Raw genomic sequence first — 17,003 nt, 5'->3', positions numbered from 1 at the left:
ATTCAGTTAGTTGGATCTAGGATAACATTTTTAATTTTGATCGAAGTAGAAGGTATCTCTAGTTCTTCAAAATTTTATTGTTGTTCTATTGCTCTACTTGGTCTGATGGTTGATCTAGTGTTTGCATGAGATCTCTATGGTTTTTGTTGAGCGTTTGGGGATAGTCCTCGGTTGGACTAGCCAACTCTCAACATATATTTTCTGCAGAGCCTACCTCATATAAGCTCTAAGATTTATCTTAAGATTATTATTTTTTTATTTTTAGGGTGTTTTTTTGGGTTAGTACCTCTCTAAAAATTTCAAAATCTTTTTTAAATATTTGTGGAAAAGTTGATAAGATCAAGCTAGTAAGAGCCTTAGATTATCTATCTGGGAGCGACATACTCCTCAGATCTAATAGATCTACAATCTTTGTGCATAGATTTGTAATTTTTTTTATATAGATCTGGAATTTTTATTTTTATTTTTTCTAACTTGGGTTTCTGGGGTTTTTATTCATTTTGTTTTATATCTGAGATTTGGGTATTTTGGTTTTCGTTTTTGTAGGTATAGATCGGAGGGTTTTTTCATGGAAATTTTCTTTTAGATCTAGGCCCTGGAGGGCAAGATTTTGTCTCATAAATTCTTTGTTTGTAGGATTATTGATTTCAAATCATTCAGCAAATACTTCAGATCTGAGTTTTTTTTTTTTTTTTTTACAAATTTATGAGATAAATTTTAATGAAAAATACATTAGTTTGGAGGAAAATTTGATTGTCAGGTGGAGATTTTTGAGGTTAAATTTTTTAGTTTTCAGGCCAGAGACAACCCTTACTTCCCAACAGTCTTGTTTGTTGTAGCTGCGTTGTTCTCCCTCCTCGTTGCTCGATCTAGCCTGCGTTTTTTCTGCTACTCCTCCTCCTCTGCGTTTTATTTTGCTGCTGCTACCAAATCACAACTCTCTCCTCCTGCATTCTCTCTTTTCCTCTGCCCCCTCCTTTCGCTGTTTGCATTCCATCTCCTTTGCGTACTAACCCTCATTGTTGTCGCTCTTTTCTCCTTCAACATCCATCGATTTCTGTCGTTCCTCCTTTCTCTTTTCCTCATGCAACTCCTTCTACGTCGCCTTTAACCCCACACCCTTCATTTCCCTTGCTCCCCAAGCTTTCCTTCTTCCATTTCGTGGCTTCCCTCGCTCTCCTTTCTGCTTGTGTTTTCTCTTTTTCTGCTCTATTCTCTTGCGTACCTGCATACAAACGCCCCTCTTCCTTCTCGCAGACCTGCGATCACTATCTCCATCGAAGCCCGCTCAGTCCTGTGAGTTCCAACCGCCTCCATCTCCTCCTTCGATCTGCATCTTCCCTCTTTCACTGCCCGAGCTCTTTTCTTCGTTGCCATTGTTGAAGCCTACACAGAAACAGTCCATTCGATTTCTTTTTTCTTACTTTGTTTTGTTTTGAGTTCATTAGGGTTAGATTTTCAGAACAAAACAAATTCCGTTTTTTTTAGTTGCTTTTCATTTTATTTTTGTTTAAAAAAAAAAGAAGAAAACTTCAAATTTTTTAATTTCTAAAGTGTGACTTTGATTTTTTTTTAGAAATCGAATTTTTTATATTTTTTTTCTTGCTTTTCTTTTTGGTTTTGATTTTGATTTTTTTTTATTACATTTTGATTTTGTTTATTTTCTAGACAAAAAACAAAAATAAAAATAAAAAATTCAATTTCCATTTTTTTTAAAATGTGGTTTGATCTTTCTAAAAAATTAAATCAAAAGAAAATTTTGTGCTTTCACATTAAAAATTTAAATTTTTATCTGGCCTTTGGCCCATTAAAAATTTAATCATTAAGCCTTTTGATTTTTTTACATTTGTCATATTAAAAAACTTAATTAATTATTTGCCACATTAAATTTGTTTCATGAGCCTTAGCACATAAAATTTGCCCAAGGAATAATTAAATTTTTAATCTAAAGTTCCTTCTTGGGTTTTTTTTGTTGTGTTAGTGGCTTGGGAGTTTAAAATTTTGAAGGGAAAAATCTTGTGGTGGTAATTTTTTTTTTAATTTCTCTATAGTCAAAATACATTTAAATATTTTTGAAATCATCTCTAAAGTTGACTATAGGAAAACACGATTTTTTTTTGGATTGGGGTCATTTAAGAAAAATCATTTGTCGGGAATCATTTTAAGTGTTTAGCATTTGAATTTCATGGTTCTTAATGGTATTCAATTGCTAGAGTATTTTGTATGCTAAGGTTTTGAGCATTTTCTTATGCTTGACATCTATCGAGATTGCTCGTCGTTAAAGTAATTCTAAGTGTGGTTTAATTACTTGAATTATTGGATATTTATTACATATTTTTTGGTGAATTTTTCAAATAATTATTAAGTACTACTACTCTTTCATAGAACTGTGGTAAATTTCATATCTTTTGAGTATTTTTGAGCATCGGTTGGCATTGATGTTAAACTGTGAATAAGCTTTTGTTCTCTTTGAGCTATTATTGTATTAAAAAGATTTGAAGTAAGCCTGTGGTTTAATTGTGATATTGTTAAGAAGTTTGTCTTTCAATCTTTGTCTAGTGAAGTGAACATTTCATTTTGGTTATAGATCATGACATAAGCGTTTCTAATCCTTGAATCTAACTTCATCTCATATTCTAATCATCTCGTGCATTTGCATATTAAATTAGTTCTACATAATTGAAATTTACTTCTGAGCATAAGCTTGGTCAATAGAGAGATAAGTACCCATCCATCTTTGCTTGAGAAACTTGCTTTTAATAGTACTTAAAATGGTGACTTTGCAATCATCAGAGCCACAACTCTCTACAGCGTTGGAGGCACCGGGTACGTTAGATTTTTACGAGAGTTATTGTTATTCACACCTTAGTGTTCTTCACCATATTTTCTCTCTGCCAATTACTACGAAATTAGGCTCAATATGGAAAGGATCGAAGGGTTAAAACTTAGATAGGCATTTAACTAAAATTAACCAAGTTACCTGCATCTAACATTAGTTTTAGGATTTGCATTTCATATAAAATAGTTATTCATCCAAGCAACAATTGCTAATCAATTACTTGGTCCTAAATTTCCTAGCAAGATTGTTGACTCCATAAGGCATTGGTATCAATCGTTTAAATCTAATAAAATCCTATTAGTCTTGCTAAATCTTAATCAAGTACTTGGTCGCTTCATTGTGTTTCCCGAACTAGTTGGTTCCCAACTAGTTCTCTTTCATTCCATTTTCGTAGGGTCTACCCCCCTTAGCCTGTTGTAGGGAGACAACTTAAATGGAGAGATTGGGGATCAGGGTGACAACCCCTGATCTGAGCCATTGTCGCAGTGCCTAGACATTCTGTGCGACAACAATGCCTTTAAAACCTTAATTTGGAAACTATCTAGATGGTTGACTTTTGTCTTGATATATCTTTGAGATTTGAGCCCTTCTAAATTTGAAATTTTGGATTCTGATACTTTGATATGTCTTTTCTGTAGTTTTACAACTTTGACCAAAATTTGATGTTACAAGTGAAAGTTATGGTAACTTTTCCAAAACATGGTGATTTTTGACTTCTTCCTAGAAGCATACTTGCAAGGTGTGTGGCATGTGTCCAATTTTTCAAATTTGATTCTGAAATTTTTACATGAGGTACTTGTTGGAGAATGTAACTAAGTTCAGTCTTCAAAATTTGTACCATTATGTATTTTATGTAAAAAGAAAAAGAAAAAATATTATTACTATTTTTCTAGACAAGCATGTTCTTCATGCTTCTAGGTTTTTGAGTCAGAGTCAAAGTCCTATTTGGACCTATGGTAAAAGAAAAAGAAAATGAATTTTCAAATATGTAAGTTTTTGTTGAAAACCCCTCTAGGTGACAGGTCAGCCTACATGTCAAGTTGGCCCTACCCGAATGGACCTGTCTATTCGCATCCATCTGGACAGTATAAATAGAGGGAATATGGAATTCATTTGGACACACACACTTGATGGATCGTGGTCTCAAATATCGCAGAGAGGACAGAGAAGTGAAGGGTTGAAGTTTGAAAGAAAGGATTTCTTTTTGAGCTAGGGTTTGTGGAAGATATGCGTGGGTACATCTCTTGTTGTTGGTCTGTTGCTGGTGGATCTGCTGGAAAGAAAGAAGGTTTGACTTGGCATCTAGAGGTGGAAGTTTTCTGTGGTTATGGGTATTGGATATCTCATTTGATATGATTCTATAATTAGATAATTTTCTGGGTTTTCCCCTTGGAGGGGTTTTCCCTGGCTTGGAGTCTATATCTCGTGTTCTTTTGTTTATGTGATCTTTAAGTTCATGTTATGGTAATTGCTTGGTGAAAGAATTAGAATAAAGATTAAGAGAGAAGTAAACTAAATTCACAAGAAGTTACTATTGAAAGGAAAATCTAAACTAAACTACAAGCCTCACAGTTTTCCAACAGTGCTTTGGTATGTCTCCTTAGATATCTAAAATTTTCACAGTGTGAAGTGCCCTAGAAAAAAAGTTATATGGAGCCAAGATCACTTGTTTAAAACTGATTTCAAGATCGTTCACAAAGCCTAACTTACATAGGGTATATATCTGAAATTATAATGAGCTAGAATTTAAAATTTTTACCAAGCATATCTTGAGATGATTTCTCACTCCACTCAAAATTTCACGGTTTGAATCCTAGAAAAACAACTATACCAAAAATTTCCAAAATCACTTGGTTGAAACTGATTTCAGGAACATTCACAAACCCTAACTTCCACAGAGTATATCTCTAAAAGTATAGTGAGCAAGATTATAAAATCTTTACCAGATGTACCTTGTGATATCTTCTCAATCTGTTCAAAATTTGTTGTTTTAAAACATCCCCAAAAGAAATTTATAGCAAAAATGCCAAGATGGCTCATTTGAAGCAGTAAAACCCTAGGATCATATCTCTAATACCAATCATTATGAACCTTGCACCTTAAAAATGATATGAAACCAATAATTATTGTCCACTTTGAGGGAGAAACCTGCTTTTACAATGAATACAATATATGAGACAAGATTTGATGATCCTAAGACTAGGTCTCTTTAGTGCATCTATAGAAGACAAAGGGCACAATTATAATAAAATGGTACAATGAAAAGGCTTAATCGACATAACAATATAACAATAGAAATGTACTAACTCAAAATCTAAGGCTTAATAACGGGTTTCTGGGTTAACATGGGGCTTATATAGGGCTTAACAATCTCCTAATAATAGGCAATGAAACAACTCAAGTTGTTATGTAGAATGCTTTTCTGGATTTATAGTATTGTGGAAAAAACATGAATGCTCACTATCTCTAGGATGTTACTTCTTAATTTGGATATAGTGAAATTTTAGTGAAAAGATTGATTGATAAACATGGAAGGCATCAAACTTGCATTATCAATCATCAATTCAGAGCGACAAATAGCAGTTGCATGCAACTGAAGCTGATATTTTAACCTGAACAGTTGCAACATTTGGCAAAACAACTTCCTTGAGATGACTCTATAAAATTGATTTCCCTGGTCCATGTGCATTATAAGTAGTTTACCTGTGTTTATGTAAGAAAGGTGCTGCCTACCATAAGTTATAGTATACATCTGTATTTTCCATTAGTATTTAATGTTAGAGACTGAATGAAGGAATGCATGTGGTGGTTTAAAGGTAGGAAATCTCATTTTTTGTTCATGTGATTTATTGCCATGTTATCTCTATGGACAATGTTTTACCTTTTTATTCTGGAAAATGCTTCGTATATAAGCATTTTCTTTATATTGACAGGATGAAAAATGCTTTGGGAATCTCTATCTCCCTCATTCTTATAAATCTCACTTCCATTATGGAAAAGGCGGATGAGAATCTTCTACCATCTGTGTATAAAGAAGTTAGTAAAACTTTCAGTGCCAGCCCTTCTCAGCTTGGATATCTTACATTCATCCGGAACTTCGTGCAAGCTTTGTCATCTCCTTTAGCTGGTATATTAGTTCTTCACTATAATCGGCCCACAGTTCTATTTATGGGTACAATGTGCTGGGCATTGTCAACTGCTGCAGTGGGGATGTGCCAACATTTTGGACAGGTGGCATTTTGGAGGGCAATCAATGGAATAGGTTTAGCAATTGTGATACCAGCGTTGCAGTCATTTATTGCTGATACCTATTTGGAAGGTGTACGTGGATTTGGCTTTGGATGTTTGAATCTTGTAGGGTCTATTGGTGGCATAGGAGGTGGGGTTCTTGCAACTATAATGGCAGGGTATACCTTTTGGGGAATACCAGGCTGGCGTTTTGCATTCATTCTGATGGCAGTATCAAGCTCACTTATTGGGTTGCTTGTGTTTTTATTTGTTGTTGATCCAAGGAGAAGACTACCATATTCACCGAGTATTAAGAGACGTTCTAAAAGGTACTTCTCTCTCTCTCTCTCTCTCTCTCTCTCTCCCATATTGTTATCATGTAGATGCCATTCTCTGGATCATGCACTTGTGTATCTATCTTCTTGCTTCTGTTAAAGAAAAAATAAGATAATTAAAAGAAAAATGATTGAGCTGAGCTGCAGAAAGTATGATTGTCACTCGTTTTTATTTTTTTGTGAGAACTCTAGATATACATTATATAAAACCCATAAATTGGGCAAGGGTTGGGATAAGGATGCAAGATAACAGCAGAGGTTGGGACCTGCTTGATGAATGGGATCTGTTCATTGGATGATGATATGTAGGATGGTGATGTACTTGCATGACCTTTTTTGTTCTAGGATATCATAAGTTTCTAAATGCTCATCACCTGAGACAAATGAGGGAGCATCTTAATACTTTTCATTTGGTGATAAACTCAAAATCGAGCCAGTTCAATCAATCATAATTGTTATGCATGATTATCTGTTTTTTGTTTTTTAAATTAGAAAGCGTTATTTTTAAATTGTTAAAATTGGCAACTAGGTCCAAACTCTATGTGGATCTTCTTATTCATGGCAGCTGATATTTTTCTTGGATTCCTCTCGTCGAGAGGTGTAGGATTGATATAAAAATCATCCGATTCCGACATGTATTCATGGAGATATGAATTTATTTGTGTTATGCGACAATTCGTCAAGGTCGGCCAGCAACCAAATTGCCCCCATCTATCCTCAACGTTTTACTATAAAAAGAGGTGGTTTGCAAGTCATTTGGGACACACCTCTTGTGATTTCTTCCTCTCCACTTGTCTTTGGGTTTTGTTGGGAGGAGAGATCTTAAGATGTTATGCTGCCCTAGAGGATGCCCTAGACCCTAACGCTGTCATGGAGGAGACACAGCTTCTTATACGCTGCCAAGGAGAGCCCTAATCACAGTCAAGGAGAAGCCATAGACGTGGAGGTGAAAGGGTTTTCTAAAGAGACCTATGCTGCCCTAAATGCAGTCATGGAAACACAGCAAGGAGTGGCTAAAACGCAGGTCTATAACAGACCCTAAGACACTGTCCTTAAATGCCCTAACGCTGCCCTAAACGCAGTCATGGTGAAGAGACATTAACGCTGTCTATAAGAGACCTATATGCTGCCTTATCTCAGCCCTAAAGGAGATCCCTAATATGCTGTCCTAGGCCGCAGTCAATAAGGGGTTTATCTACAGCAAAAGGAGGCATTACGCAGTCCTAAGGAGAGCCCTAGTTGCAGTCCAGATTCGCTCTAACTGCTGGGCTTATTCTGCACTAGAAGCTGCCCTACATCCGCAATTGAAGAAGGCTTCAAGCATGCCCTAGCCGCAGTCATGGAGGAAGCTGAATGATGCCTAATCTGTTTGGACAGGGACAGCGTCAAGCTTCAGGCAGATAAGGAAGGTCTGGAAGTGACTTGAATGACATGGTGAAGAGTGCTGAAGGGTATGCATTGAAGTCTGTCCTGCAAGGTGTGTTTGGACAGCATATGTTAGGACTGTGTTGACAATAAATGCAAGAGCATTATTGTTGTATCACTGTGTTGAAGACCTTGGTACAGTGACCTTTGAAGCAGCAAAAGGGGACTGTTAGAGGACAGTTAATATAGGCCCTTTGTTCAGTGACCTTGGTGGAGCTTCGTCATTGATGAGCTGATCATGTAAGAGAATATGAAGGGGCAGACTCACTTGTGAGCAGCAGAGGTTTATGATGCTAACTGAAGACTGTGTGTTAGGCTGCAGGCCATAACACCACAGTCAATATTTCGTATGGGTATGAGGGCTTATATATGCCCACATCTTCAACTATCCTAGGAGCTGTCTTATGAGACATTCTGTTGTGATCTTAGGCCATCTTGATGACTATTAGAGGGCTGTATGGTGCTGTTCCAATATGAGATGGACAGGGCTATAATCATGGGTTCATTGAGGATTAGACAGCTAGCTAGATGCAGCATGATGAGATGCAACATGGTGATGAGATGCAGCATGGTGATGGAACCACTTTAGAAGAATGTTTGCCTTCACCCGAATTCAGAACTGCAGTCCATGTCCTCAGATCTGCAACCTCTTTATGTCATCTTCATGGTGAAGATCTCTGCTCTTATTTTGACAAGTCAAAGTGTTGACTTCTGATGTATATGTACTATATCTCTTCGCTGAACTATTGAAGAATATAAGAAGAATTGATCAAGGGTTTCTCCACATTGGGGTTTATCCCTGGTTGGCGCCACATCTTGTGTCCTCTTGTCTTGGCTTGTTTTCTGTGATTTATGTTTATGTTTTATTTGCACTTTACTATCATGCTGATGTTGTTGCTAATCTGAATATTGTCATTGGGCTAATATGAAAAATTGAAGTAAATTGCACTAAGCATAGAACATACCTAAAATTAACATGGTATCGGAGCTGAGGGGAATACAATGCCCAAGCAAGAGTGAAAGAGCAATCACCGAAGACAGTTGGAAAGGACAAAAAGGCTCAATGGGTTCCTCATCCATCTTCAAATTCACCAAGGGTTAAGCCGAAGCAAAGAAGATTATCAAAGTGGCGCAGCGGAAGCATCTGGTGGTCTACCTATAGGTCACTTCAATGGGAAGTCCGGATCTAAGAATGGAAGGAAAGGCAGATGCCTTGCTTGCAATGAGTTTTGCCATTATGCAAAGGAGTGTCCGAATAGAAGGGACACATCACTTGATGACAATAACAATCATTCCTGGGGCATCTTCAATCATCAAAGGAATGATAGGTACAATGCCAGAGGAATAGAAGGAATGCAGGTCATCAAGGAAATGGTCGACTCTTCAAGGAAAGCAAGGAACTCCAGGTATGAAGAATCAAATGTTGTTGCTGACTATTATCTTATGTTGACCCTCTCCACCAGACTCATTGGGAAAATTGATAGAGGTGCCTCAAGGCACTTCACTGGATTCAAGGAAGCTCTCTCTAATTTTATAGAGAAGGAAACAATCGTGGAGATTATTCTTGGAGACGATGCCACCTATCCTGGAAAGGGTGCAGGGAATGTTTCTCTTCAAATGGATCAGGGTAACTCGCAAGAAGTTCTTTATGTACCTGATCTCAAAAATAACCTAGAGGCTGGTGTCCATTGCGGCAATGGAAGTCAAAAGTTTCAAGGTGGCATTCATCAATGGAAAGGTACGTGTTTGAAAAAGAATTTTCAAGATGCTTTTACTCTTGGGTTCAGGGTTGGCAATTTGTATCAAGTTGCAAGAAGTCCATTGGGGACCATGTCGTGTGACTCATCTCTTCTATGGTACCGAAGGTCTGCTCATCTTCCCTACCCAATGTGAGACAGATGGTGACAGGGATGCCTGAATTCAAAGAAGAGCATGAAGGTACATGCCCGAGATGTACTGAAGGAAAATTTACAAGGGGACCATTCCCCTCATGTAATAGCAAGACCACAGATGTGGAACAACCCAAGGGGTTTGAGATTCATGATCGGGAATCTCATGTATGCAGGTGGAAGAAAGCTCTCTATGATTTAAAGCAAGCACCCCGGGCTTGGTATGAGAGGACTAACAAGCTATCTGATGAAGTTAAGATTCACTAGGAGTGAAGCGGATCCAAACCATTACCTTAAGGTTGTGGATGATAGACCTCTCATTCTGGTACCTTATGAGGACGGCCTCTTTCTGAGAGGTGCAGATCCTCTCATTTGCAAAAGTAAGAGGGAGTTGGATTCCGGATTTGGAATGGTGAACTGCAATCCCATGACTACCCCGATGGAGCTTAACTTAAGAAGTTATGCGGTAATGCTGCTGGACCTAACTTGGGAAGTGCCTCTGAGTTCCGCATTGATGTTCTTGGTGAACTCTACTTCAGATATATGTTTTGCAGTTAGCATGTTGAGCCACCATATGGTTGAGCCTCATTGGATTGGTGCCAAGAACCTTTTGAGATATCTTCGGGGCACAATCTCTCATGGAATGAGATACATTGTTGGAGCTATGAGGCTGCATTGGATGCTGATCGGACAAGTAGTGTGGAGGATCGCAAGAGCACTTATGGGTGTTGGTTCTGCTTCGATATCCTGGATGAGCAGGAAGAAAAAATCGGTTGTTTTGAGCATTAATGAGGCCAGATACATAGCTGTGAGTATGGCCTCTTGTGAAGTTGTCTGGTTGTGGAAGCTCTTCTGTGAGATGTTTGGACACGTGCTGGATACCATCGTGATCTTCTGTGACAACCAGAGGGGGGTTTGATTGTTGAGGAATCCCGTGTTCTATGATCGCTTCAAGCATACAGACATCAGGTACCACTTTATCTGGGATATGGTACAACGAGGAGCAAGAAGGCTCCATCACTCGGGGTCTGATGTGCAGGTCGTCAATATTCAGATGAAGCCCCTGGGAAAGGTTAAATTCCCGACTTTCCGAGAATGATTAGGAGTCATGGAGAGACTCTCTCTTGAAGGTCCAGAATAATATGGACATTGAGCTCTGGGAGCTCGGGGGGCTTGGGGGTACTTCTTGGAGCGATGAGCAACCATAAGTTGAGTGGTTCAACCTTCCCCTAGTGGTATGTTATGTAAGCAGGATGAGTGGTTCATCCTTCTCCTGTCGAGATAGAATCATAGGGTGAGTGGTTCAGCCTTCCCCTAGTGATTCGTTGTGTACAGGGTGAGTGGTTCAGCCTTCCCCTGGGATACCCCTTGGCAACATGTAGGCAGGATGAGTGGTTCATCCTTCTCCTGTGAGATATCCTACCCATGCAGTCTAGGACTCATGGGAAGTACCTCTCATCTGGCCAATGAGTAGGGAAATGAGGATAGGGACCATAGTAGTACCGATGGATGCATCGTGTATCTGTCGTACTCCCTATGCTAGGATGATATTGATCTGGGATCAATTGGAACTTTGGATCAGTAAGAGTGATACAACTCACTCTCTTTTGGAACTGACTTCGAGTCAATAAGAGTGGTATGAGACACTCTCTTATTTGGAACTGATTTCGGATCAGTAAGAGTGGTATGAGATACTCTCTTTATTTGGAATTGATTTTGGATCAGTAAGAGTGGCATGGCACACTCTCTTCATTGGGACTGACTTCAAGTCAGTAAGAGTGCTATTAGACACTCTCTTTTATTTGGGACTGACTTCGGGTCAGTAGAGGATGGTATGATACATTCTCGATCACTTCTTCGTCTTCATAGTTCAGTAGAGGAGTGCAAGGCAGTGCACTGATGGTAGAGATAGTATGGACTGACAGATGGATTTGCAGATGGAGTTCTCCCTAGTTGAGAGGGAGCGTTAAAATTGGAAACTAGGGCCAGACTCCATGTGGATCTTATTCATGGCAGCTGTTATTTTTCTTGAATTCCTCTGGTCAAAAGGTGTAGGATTAATCTAAAGATCATATGATTTCGACATGTATTCATGGAGATATGAATATATTTGTGTTATGCGACAATTCATCAAGGTTGGCTAGCAACCAAATTGCCCCCATCTATCCTCAACATTTTACTATAAAAAGAGGTGGCTTGCAAGTCATTTGGGACACACCCCTTGTGATCTCTTCCTCTCCACTTGTCTTTGGGTTTTGGTGGGAGGAGAGATCTTAAGATGTTATGCTGCCCTAGACCCTAACGCTGTCATGGAGGAGAGACAACTTCTTATACATTGCCAAGGAGAGCCCTAATCACAGTCAAGGAAAAGCCCTATATGTGGAGGTGAAAGGTTTTTCTAAAGAGACCTACGCTGCCCTAAATGTAGTCATGGAAACACAAAGAGTGCTTAAATGCAGGTCTATAACAAACCCTAAGACACTGTCCTTAAATGCCCTAACGCTGCCCTAGACGCCGTCATGGTGAAGAGACCTTAACGCTGTCTATGAGAGACCTATACGCTGCCTTATCTCAACCCTAAAGGAGATCCCTAATACATTGTCCTAGGCCGCAGTCAATAAGGGGTTTATCTCCAACAAAAGGAGGCATTACGCAGTCGTAAGGAGAGCCCTAGTTGTAGTCCAAATTCGCTCTAACTGCTGGGCTTATTCCGCACTAGAAGCTGCCCTACATCTGCAATTGAAGAAGGCTTCAAGCATGCCCAAGCCGTAGTCATGGAGGAAGCTGAATGATGCCTAATCTGTTTGGATAGGGACATCGTCAAGCTTCAGGCAGATAAGGAAGGTCTGGAAGTGACTTGAATAACACGATGAAGAGTGTTGAAGGGTATACATTGAAGTTTGTCTTGCAAGGCATGTTTGGACAACATAGGTTAGGACAACATAGGTTAGGACAACATACGTTAGGACAACATTGACAATAAATGCAAGAGCATTAATGTTGTATCGCTGTGTTGAAGACCTTGGTACAGTGACCTTTGAAGTAGCGAAAAGGGGATTGTTAGAGGATAGTTAATATAGGCCCTTTGTTCAGTGACCTTGGTGGAGCTTCGTCATTGATGAGTTGATCATGTAAGAGAATATGAAGGGGCAGACTCACTTGTGAGCAACAGAGGTTTATGATGCTAACTGAAGACTGTGTGTTAGGCCGTAGGCCATAACACCACAATCAAGATTTCGTATGGGTATGAGGGCTTATATATGCCCACATCTTCAGCTATCCAAGGGGCTGTCTTATGAGACATTTTGTTGTGATCTCAAGCCATCTTGATGACTATTAGAGGGCTCTATGGTGCTGTTCCAATATGAGATGGACATGGCTATAATCATGGGTTCGTTGAGGATTAGATAGCTAGCTAGATGCAACATGGTGATGAGATACATCATGATGGATGGAGTATGATGAGATGCAACATGGTGATGAGATGCAGCATGATGAGATGCAGGATGGTGATGAGATGCAGCATGATGGATGCAACATGGTGATGGATGCAGCATGGTGATGGAGTCATCTTAGAAGAATGTTTGCCTTCACCCGAGTTCATAACTGCAGTCCATGTCCTTAGATCTGCAACCTCTTTATGTCATCTTCATTGTGAAGATCTCTGCTCTTATTTTGACAAGTCAAGGTGTTGAATTCTGATGTATATGTACTATCTCTCTCTGTTGAACTATTGAAGAATATAAAAAGAATTGATCAAGGGTTTTCTCACATTGGGGTTTGTCCCTGGCTGGCGCCACATCTTGTGTCCTCTTGTCTTGGCTTGTTTTCTACAATTTATGTTTATGTTCTAGCTGCACTTTACTATCATGCTGATGTGATTGCTAATCTAAATATTATCATTGGGCTAATATGAAAAATTGAAGTAAATTGCGCTAAGCATAGAACATACCTAAAATTAACATAAATTAACAATAAACACACAATCACTGTTATTTGAATTAGAAACTGTTTTTTTTTAAATTATAAATTGTTGTTGTAAAAGGATATTCTTTGCAAGATCTAAAACCAATGCTAAATGGGAAATTAGAAGATACTAAATAGTCATGGCTACACCCACACTTGCCTATGACCATAGTAGCACCCAAACCATTTTGTGGGCATTTTTTTTCCCATTTGTGATGTTCTCTTAAGGAAATATTCCCCCTTCAAAATAGCGTTCAGACATCTATTCTTTAAAGTAGTAAAAAATTAATATTAAAATGTTGTACTTACACTGATATCACTAGCTAATGACGGTTCCCCTTATTCACTGCACATGGTTTTGGTCAACATGCCAAGAATTTCCCTTCTAATTTTTGCACATAGTTGCAGGAAGCACCCCCTTCCTACCCTGCTCCAGCCCTAGAACCGTGCTCTGAGCGGGAGCACGCTCTAGAACTTTGGGCACACTCCTTGTCAATTCAAGAGAGTGGTGCGCCCAAGGATGCCCTGAAGCCAAAGAGCACCAAGTCCTATATAAACCCCAATGTTGGTGGTGTTGATTGTTGAACTCCTTTGTCATGGTCTTAGAAAAAATGTACCTTTCACTCTGTTGAGAAATCTAGGGGCTGCAAGGTAGGTGATTTCTCTTCTTGATAATTGCTTGTGATGTGTTTTTACTTCACATAGTTAGCTTCTTCTTTCACTTATTATTATTAGTGATCTCTATCATCAAACAACTATCAAAGAATAAAGAATAATGAGACAATAGGACACAATGTGTAGGCTATCAGCCAGGGACAAAACCTCTCCAACTGAGAGGAAAACCCACAAGAATTCTTCTTCTTATAGAATCTTCGATTGAACAATTCCAAGATCTAGACCCTTGACCAAGACCCTCCAAGACCAAGTCAAACCTCGCTTCTAGCAACTTTTGCAAATTCTAATTTCTAACAGCTTCTTCTGCAATTTCGACCTGCCTAGTAGATTCTTCTGCAACTTTGACCTGCCCAACAGATTCTTCTGCAACTTCGACTTGCCCAGAAGAATCTTCTGTAACTTCAACATGCCCAGAAAAATCTTTTGTAGAAACCCTAGATCTTGTTCCTTTCTCCTTCGCTTGGGTAGATTCTCTCTCCTAGATAATTTGGCTTGCACAATAGCTCTTCTTGATGACCTAACTTTACTTTTGCAACTCAGCTTTACTGTGGCAACATGAACCCTAATTCCTTCGCACGTGTGTAGAGAAGTAGCCCAGAAACAATCCCAAAAACTTGACTTTCTTTTCGTCCTCCATCCTCTTCTTCTTCGCACTCCTTTTTCTTTCCTGTGATTTGAACTTGTGAGTGAAGTGTGTCCTTGAATGACGCCGAGTCCTTCCTTATATAGGCTCTCTTGTCCATGATTTGAGGCTGACTTGCAACTGTCTCTAGGCCGACTTGTTCATTGCAATTTGACAAGGCCTTCGAGAGCCCTTTGACTTGATTTCGACTCAAATAATTTTTCTTACAATATGTAACATGCCCTAAAAGGGTTGTTGGTACCATTTCATTGCCATCCTTTTCTTCTAGAAATCCATCATTTGTCTATCTTTTGCTCCCATAAACCCCTCATAGTCCATTGAAATTGATTAATCAAAGCATTATAGTTGTTATTTTACATTAAATTTAATTTGTGAATTTTTATGTTAAAAATTAGAAATTTTCAACAAAATTACAGGATGTCATGACTTCCTGTAAATGGTTTGTGATGTGACATGTGGCATGGCAGGAAAATCAAAACAAAGGATAGGAACATGATCTCGAATGTACATACATGGTGAAAGATCTATTCAACAACGAATCTAAAGCTCCTGGATACATGGTCAATGCTGGTCAAACCCAGCCTTTTTGGTCACAAAAGCAGCAAAAAGCCAGAGCTGCCTAAACTGATTTCGTTTTTCTTTGGAAATCAGTTAAGATTAGAAAAGACAAAAATCACCTTTCTTAAAAGCAAAAACATCTGCATGATAATGTATGTACATCCGATTATAGACTAGAAGGGAAAGTTAGTGAACGAGGATAGGAGACAAGCAGATAAAAAGACTGCGTATTGTATTGTCCAGAACGTTGTTGTTCTTGTGTATTCTTTCCAGAACATTGCTCTTGCATGTGATTTGATTTCCAGAACTTAATTATAGGCATCGTTTTACCATTACAGTGCTTATGCGTTAACGTTTTCATCACTTGAAGTTTCCTAAGTGTGCCATTGAAGCGTGGACGGGCCCTACGTGGAGATTGGTATACTTTTATTTTCATTTCCATAGCTTTTTCGAATCTGAATAGTGTTGAATACCGTTTAATGTCATTTTCTTGCCTGTGAGTTTATTGATTCGATTAGAAGTTATTGCAAGTATTATTCATGGTGATAGTTTGAGAATTCAATTACTAGATTATTGAACAATATCTTGTAAAAGATTTGATCGACCATTGAATTTCGAAGTATCTCTGTGGACTCTGTTTTCATGCATCTGAGTTTTAATGTGCTTAAAAGAGTTTTTGGTTTTCATGAATGCTTAGTGTGTTCGCTGGAAAGAGCTTTTGTGAATGATATCCTTGTAAGAGGGTTGAAAACTCAGACTAGTAACACGCTGTTTCTTTAGAATAGTTAATTAAATTAGAGGATTTGAGTGCTAAAGTGTGAGAGGAAACATATTTCAATCTCCTGTAAAGGAGTGCTGTAGCTTGTCACAGTAAACACTTAGTTAGGTAGATGAGATCCTTTTAGGTCTATAGACTTTAGACACGTGCCTCTAAGTTTACCTACCTTGGTTGATATTAAATCTAGTCTAATCTAGCACCCTAGATTGGCCACTACATTTTGGCGCCATTGCCGGGGAGGCGCAGCTAGAGGATTTCTAAAAACAAAATAAAAAAATAAAATAAACAAAAACAAGCAACAACATAGATTTAATTTTAATTCATCATTTTAGAAGTCATGTTTACTTATGTCTAGATCTAGAGATGATAAAGGTAGATTCATAAAAATCCCCTATCCAAAAACTAATTTACCACTAGGAGCAGACCCTTTAGGAAAAGTTGAACACACAACACCAGCTGGGAAAGTTACCATACAAACATTAGAGGATAAACAAAAATCAAGGCAAAGACTCACACTCATTGAGAGGCAAATTCTATTAGCACACGAATCACAGAAGAAACATCTCCTTGAATCCTCTATAAAAAAGAGAAACTGTAGCACAGTAACTCAAACAATCTCTCCTGAACTATCTCTTTGAAACAAGTGACACTGAAGAAGAAATTAAAT

At 38.5% G+C, this 17,003-nt stretch overlaps 2 protein-coding genes across 2 annotated transcripts in view; both read left to right on the top strand.

Annotated features, from left to right (window-relative positions):
- Positions 1 to 7,828, top strand: part of LOC149156613 (putative transporter AQR1) — a 147,575-nt gene extending 139,747 nt beyond the window's left edge. Inside the window, exons 2-3 of the mRNA XM_089444805.1 lie at positions 5,773 to 6,396; positions 7,780 to 7,828. Of these exons, the coding sequence (XP_089300931.1) occupies positions 5,773 to 6,396; positions 7,780 to 7,828 (673 nt within the window). The remainder of the gene's footprint in view (positions 1 to 5,772; positions 6,397 to 7,779) is intronic.
- Positions 1 to 17,003, top strand: part of LOC149156612 (uncharacterized) — a 248,462-nt gene that overhangs the window by 139,659 nt on the left and 91,800 nt on the right. The window lies entirely within an intron of this gene.

The sequence above is a fragment of the Pinus tabuliformis genome, chromosome 9 (genome assembly GCF_031772625.1).
Source record: "Pinus tabuliformis cultivar Carrire ecotype Pingquan chromosome 9, CPIR1, whole genome shotgun sequence".
Taxonomy (NCBI): Eukaryota; Viridiplantae; Streptophyta; class Pinopsida; order Pinales; family Pinaceae; genus Pinus; species Pinus tabuliformis.
This window is presented reverse-complemented; position numbering and strand designations above follow the sequence as displayed.